Source organism: Rhinoraja longicauda, chromosome 20 (genome assembly GCF_053455715.1).
Source record: "Rhinoraja longicauda isolate Sanriku21f chromosome 20, sRhiLon1.1, whole genome shotgun sequence".
Taxonomy (NCBI): Eukaryota; Metazoa; Chordata; class Chondrichthyes; order Rajiformes; family Arhynchobatidae; genus Rhinoraja; species Rhinoraja longicauda.
Window position 1 is genome coordinate 22762553 of NC_135972.1, and position 17296 is coordinate 22779848.

General features: G+C 44.0%; 1 protein-coding gene across 4 annotated transcripts; it reads left to right on the forward strand.

Annotated features, from left to right (window-relative positions):
• Positions 1 to 1749: 1749 nt before the first annotated feature.
• On the forward strand, positions 1750 to 16895 carry lum (lumican). 4 transcript variants are annotated; one of them, XM_078416592.1, is made up of 4 exons: positions 1954 to 2341; positions 2451 to 2516; positions 8602 to 9490; positions 14907 to 16895. In XM_078416592.1, the coding sequence occupies exons 3-4, from the start codon at positions 8623 to 8625 to the stop codon at positions 15059 to 15061; spliced, it is 1023 nt and encodes a 340-aa protein (XP_078272718.1). In that variant the 5' UTR covers positions 1954 to 2341; positions 2451 to 2516; positions 8602 to 8622; the 3' UTR covers positions 15062 to 16895. The 4 variants fall into 4 exon arrangements, with proteins under 4 accessions (XP_078272720.1, XP_078272718.1, XP_078272717.1 ...); XM_078416594.1 differs by lacking the exons at positions 1954 to 2341; positions 2451 to 2516 and adding an exon at positions 1750 to 1802; XM_078416591.1 differs by lacking the exon at positions 2451 to 2516.
• Positions 16896 to 17296: the final 401 nt, after the last annotated feature.

The window sequence follows — 17296 nt, forward strand, 5'->3', positions numbered from 1 at the left end:
GTTGCCAAACATTTTAACTCCCCTTCCCATTCCCACACTGACCTTCCTGTTCTGGGCCTCCTCCACTGCCACACACAAATAGGAGGAACAGCACCTGATATTTGCTTGGGCAGCTTTCAAGCCAGTGGTTTGAATATTGATTTCTCAAATTTCAAGTAACCCCTGCATTTCCTCCCCCACCTAGTCGTCCAACCAGCTCCACTGTTTGCATCCCTGTATCCCTTTATTATCATCTTTTCCTCGGCCAACAATGGGCCATTGTGGGCTCCACACCTTCCTTGGTCGTCATCCTTTGCCAGCCCTGATTAGTTCTGGTCGTCTTCCGATCTCACCCCCCCCCCCCCCCCCCCCCCCCCCCACCCTCTACTTTCAGTCTGAAGTAGGGTTCTGACCCAAAACATCACCTATCCTTTTTCTCCAGAGTTGCTGCATGATCCACTGAGTCACTCCAGCACTTTACGTCTATCTCTAAGTCATCCCTCAGGAATAACACTCCCAGTCTACCCAGTCTCTTCTCATAACTCAAACCCACCAGTCATACAGTCATACAGCAGAGAAACAGGCCCTACGGCCCAACTTGCCCACTCCGACCAAGATGCTCTATCCACACTGGTCCGCCATGCTTGTGTTTGGCCCATGTCCCTCTAAACCTTCCCTCTCCATGTGCCTGTCCAAATGTTGTGATAATACCTGCATCAACTACCTCCTCTGGCAGCTCGTTCCATAAACCACCAACCCTTTTTTTGTGAAAGTGTTGCCCCTCAGGTTCCTATTAAATCTCTCCTCTCTCACCTTAAAGCTATGCACTCTGGTTCTTGATTACCCTACTCTGGATAAAAGACTCCATGCATTTACTCAACCTCTTCCCCTCATGATATACACCTCGATAAGATCACCTCTAATCCTCCTGCACTCCAAGGAAAAAAGTCCTAGCCTGCCCAAACTCTCCCTGTAGCACAGGCTCTCGAGTCCTGGCAACATCCTTGTGAATCTTTTCTGCACCCTCTCCATCTTAACCCTGCAACATACTGAAACCTCACAGCCACGCTGCATGTTGTAGTTTACTTTAATTACAAGCGTTTCCTGTCTTGCAGTTCGAAGTCTTGGAAGGTTTAAAGTTTCAGGATGAGTCTACATACTTTAATGTTATCCACATAATAAGAAACAGGCTTCACATAAAAGGCTTGATTTATTCCAGACTATTTTACAGTCAAATCCAGAGAAGCTGAACTTGAATTGGATGGAATTTGTAAATGTGGTGAGAGGTCATTTTTGGACAGATACAGCGTGGAAACAGTCCCTTCGGCCCACCGAATCCATGCTGACTAGCAATCACCCCATACATTAGCACTATCCCACACACAAGGGTCAATTTACAATTTTGCAGAAGGCAATTAACCTAAAAAACTTGCACGTCTTTGGAGTGTGGGGGGAAACCGGAGCACCTGGATAAAACCCACGCAGTCACAGGAGAGAACGTGCAAACTCCGTACAGACGGCACCGTAGTCAGGATGGAACCCGGGTCTCTGGCGCTGTGAGGCAGCAACTCTACCGCTGTGCTGCCCCATTGTGTGCTTTTATTGACAACAGATATTGAAATGTTAATTCTGATCTCTCACTGTTGCAAGAACTTGTAGCCCTGTGCTTCTTTCCTTCAGCTTTGGGTATCGAACAGAAACCTTCCACTGTTTTAGTTTTGGCGTTACTGCAAGGTTCGTTCCTTGGCTGATCGGTTTCGGAAAGCAACAGCCTCGCACAGACCCTTGTACAGCGTTCTGCTCGGGGTCAGGCTGCACTTCACGTTAGTCTTTTCAAAACACTTTCTCTCGGGATCTGAGAACACATGGAAAGTATTGCCTTGCTTCGTGGAGTGTTGAGCTATGCACTCTGAAGACCGTCGGGCACTTTGAAGTCGCTGGCTTTCGCTGCTCGTTCTGGCTGTGCTTTTCCCAAAAAATTAATTGAATCAAAATGGGGAACTTGTGAAAATTGAAACGCCAACATGTAAATCGCACCAGAAAATAAACTAATCCTTGTGTCTTATCTGCACCGTAACTCCAGCCATCCACCTGCATTTAGTTAGCGGGCTCTATTTTTGGTGTTTTTTAGCATTCCACAGCACTAATCCAAAGTGATGACATAGCAGCTCTCTAGCAGTATCCACCTCTCTCACTGTTATTGTCAGCATTGGGGCACAGAGGTCTGGCAGCTTCCTCTTTCTCCAGAGACCCAGGAGAACAGCACTTATTATTTGATTCTTGTCCTCTTTGTCTCTCTCTCTCTCTCTCTCTCCCCTCTCATTCTTTTGGAATTAAGAAACCACAAGGCTCCCAGCTAAAGGTAAGTTTAAATTTTGTGGGTTTCAGCTTGAACGTCTGTGATTTCAATCATCGTTAGTGGAGGTCTTAGTGGAGGTCTTAATACGTTCTTTCTTTCTCTTCCTCCAAAGTTACATTCAGAAACTTTTGTTGCAGAGGGAACAGAGATTGGAAAATTGCTTCTTAACCCTTGAAAGGTGATAATGTAAGATCTACATAGCAGACAATTTGTGAAAGATCATCATTGTCGAGTGTACTGATAATTTATTTGTAGGCTGGTGGATATTATTTGATCATGGTAAAAATACATGCTCGGGGCTAATACAGCTGTTTGTGGGCGGAAGAGTAATTAACATGAAATTCATCGCAAGTTGCGTGTTTTTGAAACTCCACTGTTACAGAGATTCTCCTCTCAGCTGTGAGCAAAGCAGATTGAGTTCAGAAATAATCTCAAAACTAATACAAAACTGTAGAACCACAATACTCAAGGCAAATACCGAAGCATAGAAGTAAAAAGGAGTGCATTCCAGGAGCTATCTGCCGTTGATAATCTGCTTGCTTCATTCAAAGAAAGCCAGGTTTATGTTGAAAGAAGAACAGTCAATAATCATTCTTTTTAGCATTCTGTGCCTGATACGAAGCAGGGAAGGCAATGTTTCAGGCTGTGATGTTACACAGAACCATTGGCGTTTGATTCCAGAGATGAACCGTCTGGAGATTTGGTCTTATTATGATCATTATTTATTGACTGGTCAATTGTGCAGGACATTTGTGCATAAGGTTATTTTGTTCAAAATTAACACTAATATCCTCTGTTGTTAATTACGACAAGAATCAAGCCACAAAAAAACCCGGAGATTGATAGCTTCTTTTCATTAGTAAGGGTGTCAAAGGTTACAGGGAGTAGACAGGAGAATGGGGTTGAGGGGGAAAGATAGATCAGCCATGATTGAATGGCGGAGTAGACTTGATGGGCCGAATGGCCTAATTCTGCTCCTATGACTTACGAATTTTGGAAAATATCAATTATGCTTTATCAGAATTGCCATACAGTGAATATAAATCTTTGACCATTATCAAACCATTGGAACTTAGGAGAAATTTGATTTAAAAAAGTTCTGATTTTTGAAAATGCATCTGCTCTTTAATGTTACCAGTTCATTATTTTAAAACAAAAACTTTACTTTCCAACTACATGCAATCGAGAGAAGTACAACATAAAGCTTTAACGAACTGAATTCACGCCAACAATGTACTTTAACACATTGCTGGGGGCAAACCAAGCAAGGATCCCAGAGGAAATTAAATAAAAACTTATGTTCATTAGTTCACAACTTCTAGGAGCAGAATTAGGCCATTTGGCCCATCAAGTCTACTCCCCCATACAATCATGGCTGATCTATCATTCCCTCTCAACCCCATTCTCCTGCCTTCTCCCTGTAATCCCTGACACCCGTACTAATCAAGAATCTGTCAATCTCTGTCTTAAAAATATCCATTGACTTGGCCTCCACAACCGTCTGTGGCAATGAATTCCACAGATTCACCACCCTCTGGCTAAAGACATTCCTCCTCGTCTCCTTTCTAAAGGTAGTTGTCTGCTCTGACATAGAATACTGGTGCTGTGTGATTGAACGTATGGCTTACAGACGTTATTTCCAATAACTTCAACCACTGCCCACACCCAACATAAACTCACTTACGTTCAAAACACCATCTGTCCTACTTTAATTTGCTGTGAATTAATGGTCTTGAGGCAGGATATTTTATAATTGCCTTGTGAAATTGACCTCACACTAGGTAAAATTGCATTACTGAGACAGTCAGTCATTATAAAGATGTTTTTTTGGGTTTTCATTCTGGCAAGCTGAGGATAGAAACCAAGGCGGGATTGCTAAATGGTTAAGTTGCTAAAATCCCTTTCCTTGACGCTAGCTTGCTTCAGAGGCAGCATGTTCCAGCTGGCTCAACAAGACTCGTAAATGCATGATGGAAAAGTAACAGCACAACATGACAACAGGCCATACAGAGCCAAAGCCACAAGACGACCATTCAGCCCTTTGAGCCGATTTCATCCCACAATTATTTTGGGAGCCAATCTGCATCTCACCTCCACGTATCCTAATGTTCTGTGTGTCTGTTGTTAAACTCGACTCCATAAAATTTAGTTTAGTTTAGTTTAGAGATACCGCGTGGAAACAGGCCCTTCGGCCCACAGAATTCATACCGACCATCCACCGATCACCCGTACATTAGTTTTGTTTAGTTTAGTTTAGAGATATAGCATGGAAACAGGCCCTTCGGCCCACAGAGTCCATACCGACCAGCCACCAATCACCCGTACACTAGTTTAGTTTAGTTTAGAGATACAGCCTTGAAACAGGCCCTTCGGCCCACCAAGTCCGCGCCAACCAGCCAGCAATAATCCGTACACTCGTTCTATCCCACACACCAGAGACAATGTTACAAAAGCTAATTAACGTCTTTGGAAAGTTGGAGGAAACCAGAGCACCTGGAGGAAACCCACACGGTGCTCCGGTCTCCATCCACATTCAAAGATGTATAGGTTGGTAGTTTAATTGGCTTTGGTAAGAATCGCAAATTGTCCCTAGTGTGTAGGACAGTGTTAGTGTACAGGGATTGCTGGTCGACGTAGACTCGATGGGCTGAAAGGCCAGTTTCTGCATTGTATATCTAAACTAAAATCAGGACGACCCCTAAACTAGTTTTCGAAGATACAGCGTGGAAGCAGGCTCTTCAGCCCACCGAGTCCACGCTGACAAGTGAACACTAACCAGCTCTACCCTACACACGTCTTTGGAATGTGAGAGGAAACCGGAGCACTGGGAGAAAACCCACATGGTCACAGGGAGAACGTGCAGACTCCTTACAAACAGCACCCGTGGTCATGAACGAACCCGCTGCAAGGCAGCAACTCTACCGCTCCACCGCCCCAATTTATGCACCCAATTGATCTGAGCATTCATGAGATCTCTCTTAGAGACAGCAGGCATGAAATGACCTGAGCTTGCTGAGTCCAGGACCGATCTTCAGAGATTTTCAGTGCATGCCCAGAAACTTGAAGCTGTTGACTCTCTCCACCACCTTCTCGTTGGTGAAGACGGGTACATGGCCCCTCAACTTCTCTTCATGAAGTCAACAGTCAGTCCCCGCAGTAAATCAGCATCTGCAGTTCCATGTGTCTACAATCATCCCCTTGGTCTAGCCAATACTCAAAGTAAGGTTGTTGTTCTGGCACAGCTCAACTAAATTGTCAATCTCCCTGTCACTCACCGGGTGCTCTGGGTTTCCTCCCACACTCCAAAGACGTACTTTGGTGGTTAATTGGCTTTGGTAAAAATTGTAAATTGTCTCTAGTGTTTAGGATAGTACTGGTGTATGGAGTGATCGCTGGTCGGCATGGACTCAATGGGCCGAGTGGCCTGTTTCCATGCTGAACCTTTAACTCTAAACTAAACTCAAAGTAGAGCAGAGGGATCTAGGAATGCAGGTGCACAGCTCCCTGAAGGTCGAGTCGCAGGTAGATCGGGTGGTCAAAAAGGCTTTTGGCACATTGGCCTTCATCAGCCAGAGTATTGAGTTGAGAGGTCATGTTGCAGTTGTATAAGACGTCGGCGAGGCCACATTTAGAGTATTGTGTTCAGTTCTGGGCACCGTGTTATAGGAAAGATGTTGTCAAGCTGGAAAGGGTACAGAGAAGATTTACGAGGATGTTACCAGGACTAGAGGGTCTGAGCTACAGGCAGAGGTTGAGTAGGCTGGGACTCTATTCCTTGGAGTGCAGGAGGATGAGGGGTGATCTTATAAGGTGTATAAGATCATGAGAGGAATAGATCTGGTAGATGCACAGAGTCTCTTGCCAAGAGTAGGTAAATCAAGGACCAGAGGACATGGGTTTAAGGTGAAAGGGAAAAGATTTAATAGGAATCTGAGAGGTAACTTTTTCACACAAAAGGTGGTGGATGTATGGAACAAGCTGCCAGAGGAGGTAGTCAAGGCAGGGACTATCCCAACATTTAAGAAGCAGTTAGACAGGTACATGGATAGGACAGATTTGTAGGGATATGGACCAAATGCAGGCAGGTGAGACTAGCATAGCTGAAACATGGTGGCTGGTTTGGGCAAGTTGGGCTGAAGGGCCTGTTTCCACACTGTATCGCTCAATGACTGTAAGGCTTTAGAGCAGGGAACTGAGCACACAGCCCTGAGTTGCCCCTGTGCTGGTGGGCTATGAGGAGGAGGTGCTGTTGCCAATCCTTGCTGATTGAGATGTGTTGATGAGGAAGTCGAGGATCCAGTTGGATTGATGTTTGGTGGAGATGATGGTGTGGAACTCCATGTAGTAGTCGATGAACAACAGCCTGACAAATGTGTTCTCGTTGACCAAGTGGTCTCGTGCAGACAACACCACAACGAGTTTAAAGAATGAGACAAAGTGCTGGAGTAACTCAGCGGGTCAAGCAGCATCTCTGGAGAAAAATGATAGGTGACGTTTCGGGTCAGGACCCTTCTTCAGATTGTCAATCTCGACTTGTTGATATAATGTACATTTGCCTTTAATAAAACCCAATGTCACTTTTTTCTTTCCCTGCCAGCAACAGGTACATGGATAGGAAAGGTTTAGAGGGATATGGGCCAAATGAGGGCAGGTGGGATTAGCGTAGATATGGAATCTTGGTCAGCATAGGCAAGTTGGACCGAAGGGCCTGTTTCCGTGCTGTAAGACTCTATGGCTCTATGATAGGTATAATGGCAATTATTAAACAAAATTATTATTACTTTTCAGTCTGAAGAAGGGTTCCGACCCAAACCATCAATCACCTATTCTTTTTCTCCAGAGATACTGTCTGACCCGCTCCAGCATTTTGTGCCTATCTTCAGTATAAACCAGCATCTGCAGTTCCTTCATGCACATGAACATCCCCAGAAATGTTGGTTCATGGTATGGGTGCAGGTTTGATGTTAATAGACTAACAATCCAGTCTTAAAGTACACACGTGCACATCTAGTCTGGAGGCTTTCAATTAAATAGACTTGGAATCATTTAAAAAAATCTATTAACATGAATGGTGAAGATGAAACGACTTGGATTTTGTTCACCTGTATTCTTTGAATAATTATTGAATTATTGAAGCGCAGGAGGATGAGGGGTGATGTTACAGAGGTGTACAAGATCAGGAGTGGAACAGACAGGGTAAATGCGTGGGAGTCATTTATCCATTGCAGTGGAAACAAGAACAAAGAGGACAAAGGTTTAAGGTGAGGGGGGAAGGATTTAATAGGGACCTGAAGGGAAACTTTGTTTGCACAAACAAAGGACCTCTAGGTGCATGGAACGGGCTGCCGGAGGAGGCTGAGGCAGGTACTATCACAAAGTTTAAGAAACAATTGGACGGGTACATGGATGTGGCAGGTTTGGGGGGATATGGGCCCCTGGTCCTCACTTTCCACCCCACCAGTCTCCACATTCACAAATCCACCCACCTCCATTGAGAGTCCACCGCCAGGCCCCCCCCCCCTCCACCCCACCTCCCCTTTCGATATTCCCAAGGGACCATTCCCCTTGTGCCTTCCTGTTCCCAGTTCCACCTTCACCAGATTTAGACTAGACTTTAGAGATCCAGCGTGGAAACAGGCCCTTTGGTCCACTGGGTCCTTGCTGACCAGCAATCACCCTGTACATTGGCACGATCCTGCACACCATGGACAATTTTTAAAATTTACAGAAGCCAATTAACCTACAAACCTGCACGTCTTTGGAGTGTGGGGGGAAACCGGAGCACCCGGAGAAAACCCAGGTGGTCACAGGGAGAACGCACAAACTCCGTACAGACGGCACCCGCAGTCAGGCATGAACCCAGGTCTCTGGCGCTGTAAGGCACAACTCTACTGCTGCGCCACTGTGCCGCTGGGATTTTCTGGTACAGCTCTGCACTTTGCAGCTTCTACATGTTAAAAAAAACCCACGAATAACTCAGGATAATACACGCATAGGTGGCATATCAGGTTGGGACCCTTCTTCTTCAGAAGACTATTCGGGTCTGAAGAAAGGCCCTGATTTGAAACGTCACCGATCCACGTTCTCCAGGGATGCTGCCTGACCCATTGCGTTACTCCAGCAAGGTTTTTCTGTAAACCAGCATTGGCAGTTTTTTGTTGCTACATTTTAACTGAAATACACTGTTGAATATTGTTATTCCTGTCATTTGAGAGAAGAGGATTAATTCCATGCTTATTTTTCCCCATGTTCTCTGCATACAGTATCGTACACTCACTCCCAAGATGAAGCTCATTCAACTTCCTATATTTGCTTTGCTGGTCAGCTGCATACTTTGTCAGTATGACTACAACTCATACTTTGGTTATTATCCAGCAAACCAAGAGGACCTTCCATTTCCAGTCTGCTCGGCTGAGTGTGATTGTCCCTACACCTTCCCCACTGCCATGTACTGCAATGACCGCAAGCTTAAAACAATCCCAACCGTGCCAGCACAGATAAAGTATCTTTACCTCCAGAACAACCAGCTCACAGCCATTCCAAACAATGCTTTTGAAAACGCCACCGACTTGAGATGGATCATCCTCGACAACAATGAGATTGTCACCGAGAAGGTGGGCAAGAAAGCCTTCTCAAGGCTAAAGTCTTTGCAGAGGTTGTATTTCAACAAGAACAACCTGACAGAAGTCCCTTCCATGCCAAAGTCATTGGTCGAGCTGAAAATGGCGTCAAACCAGATCTCAAAGATTGGAAACGGCTTAAAAGGACTTGAAAATCTGACTACGCTTATACTGGAAGAGAACAGGTTGAAAGATGTCGGCTTAGCGCTGGGCAATTTGAAGTCACTGATGTACCTTGACTTGAGTACGAACAAATTAACCCAACTACCTGTCGATCTTCCGCCTGCCATCGAAATGCTCTACATTGATAACAATAAGATTGACAAGATTCCTCAGGACTACTTGACCAAATATCCCGCCTTGCAATTCCTACGCATGGCACATAATAAAATAACGGATGGTGGACTCCCCGACAAAGTCTTCAACGTCACCTCACTGATTGAGTTGGATCTTTCATTCAATGAATTGACGGAAATCCCAGTTGTCAACGAAAACCTAGAAAATCTGTACCTACAGGCAAATCAGATTGAAAGTAAGTCTGACTGCATTTCATTCCAATTCCTAAAACAAAATCTTATAAAATTAAATTAACATTAGGGACAAATCTGCACATGTAGGAGTACAGGTACATAGTTCCTTGAAAGAAGCGTCACAGGTAGATAAGGTGGTCAAAAAGCCTTTTGGAATATTGGCCTTCGTCAGCCAGAGCATTGAGTATAGAAGTTGTGATAAGACGTTGCAGTTGTATAAGACGTAGGTGAGGCCACATTTAGAGTATTGTGTTCAGTTTTGGGCATCATGTTATAGGAAAGATGTTGTCAAGCTGAAAAGGGTGCAGAGAAGATTTAGGAGGATGTTGCCAGGACTCAAGACCTGAGTTATAGGGAGAGGTTGAGCAGCCTCGGACTCTATCCTTTGGAGCGTAGGAGGATGAGGGGTGATCTTATAGAGGTGTACAAAATCGTGGGAGGAAGAGATCAGGTAAACGCAGAGACTCTTGCCCAGAGCAGGGGAATCGAGAACCAGAGGACATAGCTTTCAGGTGAGGTGGGAAACATTTAATAGGAACCTGAAGGGTAACTTTTTTACACAAAGGGCGATGGTTGTATGCAATAAGCTGCTGGAGGAGGTAGCTGAGGCAGGGAATATCGCAACATTTATGAAACATTTAGACTGGGATAGGGTAGGTTTAGAGGGATAATGGCCAAAAGCAGGCATGTGGGATTAGTGTCGATGGGACATTTTGGTCGATGTGAGCAAGCTGTATGACTCTATAACTATGGCATGTTCACATTTTCCCCATGAGTGACTTTACCTGCAGAAATGTTAATGACAAACTTGTCCCTTAGTGGAAAATAATCTATAATTTGGAGATTTTGCAACCTTTTACTCTGAAGACTTTAAGAAAGGCTAGCTGAAATAGCACTGAATGAAGGGCTCCCTTGTGACTAGGAGATCATACATTGTTAAGCACCCTCGAAATATAAAGAGATGGCCGAGGAATCAGGAGAACATGTAAGGAGATAGAATAGAGTTGAAAACCTGGTACAGCGGAATGCAATTCATGATATAATTATGTGAACATCTGAAGGGATTCATAGTTTACAGCAGGGAAACAGACCCTTCGGCCCAACTTGCCCATGCCAACCAAGATACCCCATCTACTCTAGTCCCATTGGCCCATCTCCCTCTGAGAGAAGAGATTAAGACTTTGGTCGGGGAGGTGGGTAGGAGAATTTGGTCTATTAAAATGTTTTTTTGTCATTTTTTCCAAACATTGTCAGCTGTGGCTCCAAAGGCAACATTGAACAATGAGTCAGAAGGTTGTGAGCTGGAGCCCTAATTCTGGGACGAGGCAGGGAAAACCCTTTTGGAGAGCGCCAAAATCAAGGCTGACACAATCAGAAGTCCCATTTAAAAAAAGATATACTGTACATGGAAACATAGAAGCATTAGAAGGCCTTTCATCGCTTCATGCCTGCATCACCATCCAATCTAGTTATCTCTTGAAATACCATTTTCCTCTCTTTTCCATTAATCCATGATGCCTTCTGCATCTCAAAATGTATCTCTCTCCTTCTTAGTCAGCATGGCGAGGGCAGCACTGTAGCGTGGCGGTAGAGCTGCTGCCTTACAGCACCAGAGACCCAGGTTCAACTACGGGTGCTGTCTGTGCGGAGTTTGTACGTTCTTCCTGTGACCACGTGGGTTTTCTCCGGGTGCTCCGGTTTCTTCCCACACTCCAAAGACGTGCAGGTTTGTGGGTGAATTGGCTTCGGTAAAATGATAAATAGTCCCCTTGGTGTGCAGGGTAGCGTTAGTGTACAGGGGGATCTAATCGCTGGTTGGTGCAAACCAACAATCACCCGTGCACAACCTCTATCCTACACACACCAGGGCTAATTTACAAAAGCCAATTAACCTACAAACCTGTACATCTTTGAGCGTGGGAGGAAAACGGAGCACCTGGAGGAAACCCACGTGGTCACAGGGAGAATGTACAAACTCTGTACAGGCAGCACCCATAGCAGGATCGAACCCAGGTCCTCCGCTGTGAGGTGGGAACTCTGCCGCTGCGCCCCTGTGCAATCCATTAAAAATATGGAAGAAAATGGAGTTGAATGGTAAATTTGCAGATGGCATCGAAATTGATGACATGGTGGACAGAAGATGTTTTTCATCCGGGTTCATCAAGAAACAGTTTGGCATGCTTGGCATCTGCTGCTAAGGCTTTGAGTACAAGTGATGGGATGTTGTGGTATAGTCGTACCAAATGTTGGTGAGAATATTGAAATATTGCGTGCATTTCTGTTCACCATACTGCAGGAAAGCGGTGAATAAACTATTTCAATTGTGCCTCCCCTTTTATTATATTAATGTTTATTGAGAATCTGGTGGATGTTTTCCAGTTAGCACCCAACTCAGTAACGCCAGCACCCTCCAATGTTTTAAGTTTCGCCAACTTTAATCTTTTAACTTCAAGTCCAACCCGTCAAAGTGGAATTCTATCCCTAAACATTTTTACCTTCTTTTCCACATCAAGGGTGGTCTGGTTGCCCTCAAGTCCCATCAAGTGTTAAACTTGGTTAATGCTTCAGTGACATTTTGCTGTGATTAAAAAAAGGTTACATAAATGCATGTGCAGGAGGGAACTGCAGATGCAGGTTTTAACGGAGGACAGACACAAAACGCAGGAGTAACTCAACGGGTCAAGCAGCAGCACTGGAGAAAAGGAATGGGTGACTTTTCAGGTCGAGACCCTTCCTCAAACTGAGAGTCAATGGGAAAGGGAAACTAGAGGTATGAAAAGGCGAAGAACAAATCGGAGCCGATACCAATGACTATGGAAAAGTGGAGCCCACAATGGTCCATTGTTGGATGCGGATGAGGTGATAATGAAGGGATACAAATATCCCTTTGGGAAACTAGCAGGACTAGGGTGGGGGAGGGATGGCGAGAGAGGGAATGCAAGGGTTACTTGAAATGAATAAAATCAATATTCATACAATTGGGTTGTAAGGTGCCCCAGTGAAATATGAGAAGCAATTCCTCCAATTTGCATGTGGCCTCTCCCTGACAGTGGAGGAGGCCCAGGACAATGGTCAGTGTGGGAATGGGAAGGGGGGTTAAAATGTTTGGCAACTGGGAGATCGCGTTGGCCAAGGCGGACTGAGCATAGGTGTTCACATTAATACAGAAATAGACACATCTTGATTGTTGTTATTGTTGGGGAAAGTTCCCAAAGATTTAGAATATTGTGATATTTTGCTTTGCTAATTGTTTCTCCTAAAGTGATAAATCCTGTGTTTAAAATTAATCTTGAGATTTATGGGGAAACTGAAGATCTATCAGAATGCCACATACTTTTTTATCACACTTAGTGCCGAAGCACATGAAAAAGTAAATCTGACGTGCATGTTTAAAAAGTGTGTGGTGCTGATTTTAAGTACAATCAATGATTCTTGGGGTTTTTTCAATACCTGATAGAAGTACGTAAAGTGTGCAGCAAGAAACTGCAGATGCTGGCTTAAACCGAAGATGGACACAAAAAGCTGGAGTAACTCAGCGGGACAGGCAGCATCTCTGGAGAGAAGGAATAGGTGACGTTTCGGGTCGAGACACTTCTCCAGACTAGTCAGGCGAAAGGGAAATGGGAGATAGAGACGTTGATGTAGAGAGATAAAGAACAATGAATGAAAGATATGCAAAAAGTAATACAGGATAAAGGAAACAGGCCATTGTTGGCGGTTTGTTGGGTGAAAACGAAAAGCTGGTGCGACTTGGGTGGGGGAGGGATGGAGAGAGAGGGAATGCCGGGATTAGCAGGTACAGCAGGCAGTGAAGAAAGCCAATGGAATGTTGGCCTTCATAACAAGAGGAGTTGAGTATAGGAGCAAAGAGGTCCTTCTGCAGTTGTACAGGGCCCTAGTGAGACCGCACCTGGAGTACTGTGTGCAGTTTTGGTCTCCAAATTTGAGGAAGGGTATTCTTGACATTGAGGGCGTGCAGCGAAGGTTTACTAGGTTAATTCCCGGAATGGCGGGACTGTCATATGTTGAAAGACTGGAGCGACTAGGCTTGTATACACTGGAATTTAGAAGGATGAGAGGAGATCTTATTGAAACGTATAAGATTATTAAGGGGTTGGACACGCTAGAGGCAGGAAACATGTTCCCAATGTTGGGGGAGTCCAGAACAAGGGGGCCACAGTTTAAGAATAAGGGGTAGGCCATTTAGAACTGAGATGAGGAAAACCTTTTTCAGTCAGAGAGCTGTGAATCTGTGGAATTCTCTGCCTCAGAAGGCAGTGGAGGCCAATTCTCTGAATGCATTCAAGAGAGAGCTGGATAGAGCTCTTAAGGATAGCGGAGTCAGGGGGTATGGGGAGAAGGCAGGAACAGGGTACTGATTGAGAATGATCAGCCATGGTCACATTGAATGGTGGTGCTGGCTCGAAGGGCCGAATGGCCTCCTCCTGCACCTATTGTCTATTGTCTATTACTTGAAGTTAGAGAAATCAATGTTCATACTGCTGGGCATAAAGTACATAACGGCCTGATAGAAGTATATACAATCATTAAAAGTACAGATAGGGTGGACTGTCAGAATCTATATTCCAGGGTGAAAATGGCAAAGGCTAGTAGGCGTAGCTTTGAGGTGAGAGGGGTAAATTTGAAAGGGGATGCACAGGGAAAGGATTTTGCACTGAGGGTGGTGAGTGCCTGGAACATGCTTCTGGGGGTGGTGCTTGAAGTAAATACGTGAAAATGTCCAAGACTAGTGGGCGTAGCTTTAAGATAAGAGGGGCAACGTTTAAAAGAGATGCAAGGAGAACTGTCTGAAGAAGGGTCAACAGAGAAGAATCAAGAATATCTTATTGTCATAAGTCTTGAAATGGAACAATGAAAATTCGTACTTGCAGCAGCACAACAGATATTTACCCATGGTACTCTGTAAATACCAAGACAGACAGACAGACAGACAGACAGACAGACAGACAGACAGACAGACAGACAGACAGACAGACAGACAGACAGACAGACAGACAGACAGACAGACAGACAGACAGACAGACAGACAGACAGACAGACAGACAGACAGACAGACAGACAGACAGACAGACAGACAGACAGACAGATAGTTAGTTAGTTAGTTAGTTAGTTAGTTGCAGGACAAGTATTTTGCATATAGGGTTGTGAGTGCCTGTAATGTACTGCCAGGGGTGGTGGTGAAGGCAGATATGATAGTGGCATTTAAGAGGCTTTTAGATGGGCACGTGGAGAAGGAAGGACATGGATCACATGCAGGTGGAGGAGATTAGTTGACCTTGGCATTGTGTTTGGTACGGACATAGTACGGACATAGTACGGACATTGTGGGCCCAGGGGCCTGTTTATGTGCTGAGCTGTTCTTTGTTTCATGTTCTAATACTGTCACTCGTTTTTCAGAGTTCACCTTGAGTAGCTTCTGTCGTATAACCGGCCCTGTGGATTTCTCCAGGATCAAACACCTGCGACTGGACGGCAATCTTCTGACCAGAGCTAGCTTACCCATGGAGATGTCACTGTGCCTCCGCTGGGCTGGGGAGATTTCAATCAATTGAGAAGAAAATGTCTTGATTTCAAATTGTTCACCTATTAACACATCATATAGTGCAAACCTAACATCTTTAATTCTTATATCTTCACATAATCATAACTTTTCTCTTAACGGCTAAATAAAATTGACAATATAATTGAAAATAAATTAATGTTACAGTAGTGTATGTTAAAGGTTAACGCTGTGCAAAGTGGCAAGGAAGCATCCTTTTGAAATATAGCGTATATGAATTATATTCTCCAGCTGGCTGCCAATTGAATAACAGATATTTTAAGAAAAGCTTCCCAGTAAACTGAGTATGCACAAGTGCAAGGTTAAAACTGAATTATGTTACTTCACTGTTGTCTTTGTACATTGATTCCATTATGTAGAACGCTCTTCTGCTGTCTAATAGACTAAGATATATATGTATCTACACCACTCGAGCAATTGGGACTCTTTAATTTTTAAAGACTTAGAAATGTTATCATCAGCTGGATTTCATACACACGTTAGCTTTCTGATAAATCTGAATCAAGATATATTTTTCTCAAAAATCTTATAGGAATGTGATGGGCCAATGTTGTAACTCAAACTGAATCAATTTAACACCTTTTCCATTTGGGTCTCACAAGACAGGATCGGAAATGCTTTAGAATCTGTAGGAATCCGTAAAAGAAGGGGATTTAATTGGGTTTTGCTATTTAATTTTGCATGGAGGTGTTCTGGAAAAAGAAATGTAATTTTAATTACCAACTTTCTTTTATTATTACGTACTTCATTTTAAAAAAAAAGAATAACAGCTTCTAAAATGTTAGAATAATTTTTCATAGATACAATTAAATATTGTAACCTCACTTATGTTGTATGTTGTAAATCATGCATGACATTTATGCATCTTCCTTTAACAACTTGTATGCAACATTGAGTTATTATATCGGAAATAAAGCATAGTTAATTAAGTTGCATCGCTTATTATTGCCTTTAGTTTATCAGTTGTTTCTTCGTGTTTTAACTCCTAATCTTAATTCTGCAAGAATATAATTAGAAATGGTTTTAAAATAGTACTGGGTTTGGGGATCTGAGATCTTTAAAATCCAAGTGCCATTGGTAGCCAATGGATTCTATTCCATGGGTGTATCAAGAGGGGGTTCTGGAAATGTAACATGTTGTAGGAACGAAGATCTCAACCTGGAACGGATGCAGGGAAGACTTACCAGGATGTTGCCAGGACTCAAAGGTCTGAGCTATGGGGAAAGGTTGAGCAGGCCAGGACTCTATTCCTTGGAGCGCAGGAGGATGAGGGGTGATCTTTTCGAGGTGTACAAAATCATGAGAGCAATAGATCGGGTAGACGCACAGAGTCTCTTGCCCAGAGTAGGGGAATCAAGAACCAGAGGACATAGGTTTAAGGTGAGGAGGGAAGAAGTTAATAGGAACCTGAGGGGAAACTTTTTTTTACACAAGGGGTGGTGGGTGTATGGAACGAGCTGTCGGAGGGGAGAGTTGAGGTGCCATCACAATATTTAAGAAATATTTGGACAGGTACATGGATAGAGAATGTTTAGAAGGATATGGGCAGGTGGGACTAGTGTAGATGGGACATATGTGGGCAGGTTGGGCCGAAGGGCCTGTTTCCACGCCGTAGCACTCTATGGGCCTAAGTCTCTGGATTGAACCAGTGGGGGGAAAATTGCAACCAAAGTTATTGAACGTGTTGCAACGGGAGAAAAGATTTATTGCAAAGCTCCACGAGAGCACTTGTTCCAAAATAAATTATGTGAAAAATGTATCACTCACAGATATGATAAACATGCCTTGTATCTTTAACACTTTTGGTAAAGTTACTGTTTACACATTGTAGCCATTAAAATATATTGACTCCTAATTTTACTTGTGCTTCAAATTGTTCAACGAAATTTGATTATCACTTTGTTCTCAGCATATCTTAGAGGGAGTACTTAAACACAACAAACCCACAAATATTTGGGACGTGAGAGGAAACCGGAGCACCCGGAGGAAACGCACGCGGTCACAGGGGGAACGTAGAAACTCCACACAGACAGCACCTGGGGACAGGATCGAACCCGGGTCTCTGGCACTGTGAGCTAGCTGCTCTACAACTGCGGAGTTTTTTATCATGAAGATAGACACAGAATGCTGGAGTGACTCAGTGGATTAAGATAAGGTTCCGATATAGAGTCAGGGTTACATACAGAATGAAAACAGGCCCTTTGGCCCAACTTGCCCAAGCCAACCA

Bases quoted from the DNA above. Each gene is read 5' to 3' on its own strand.
- lum (XM_078416594.1), top strand. From the start codon at position 8,623: ATGAAGCTCATTCAACTTCCTATATTTGCTTTGCTGGTCAGCTGCATA. The intron at 9,491-14,906 runs GTAAGTCTGACT...CTCGTTTTTCAG, and splicing joins ACAGGCAAATCAGATTGAAA to AGTTCACCTTGAGTAGCTTC.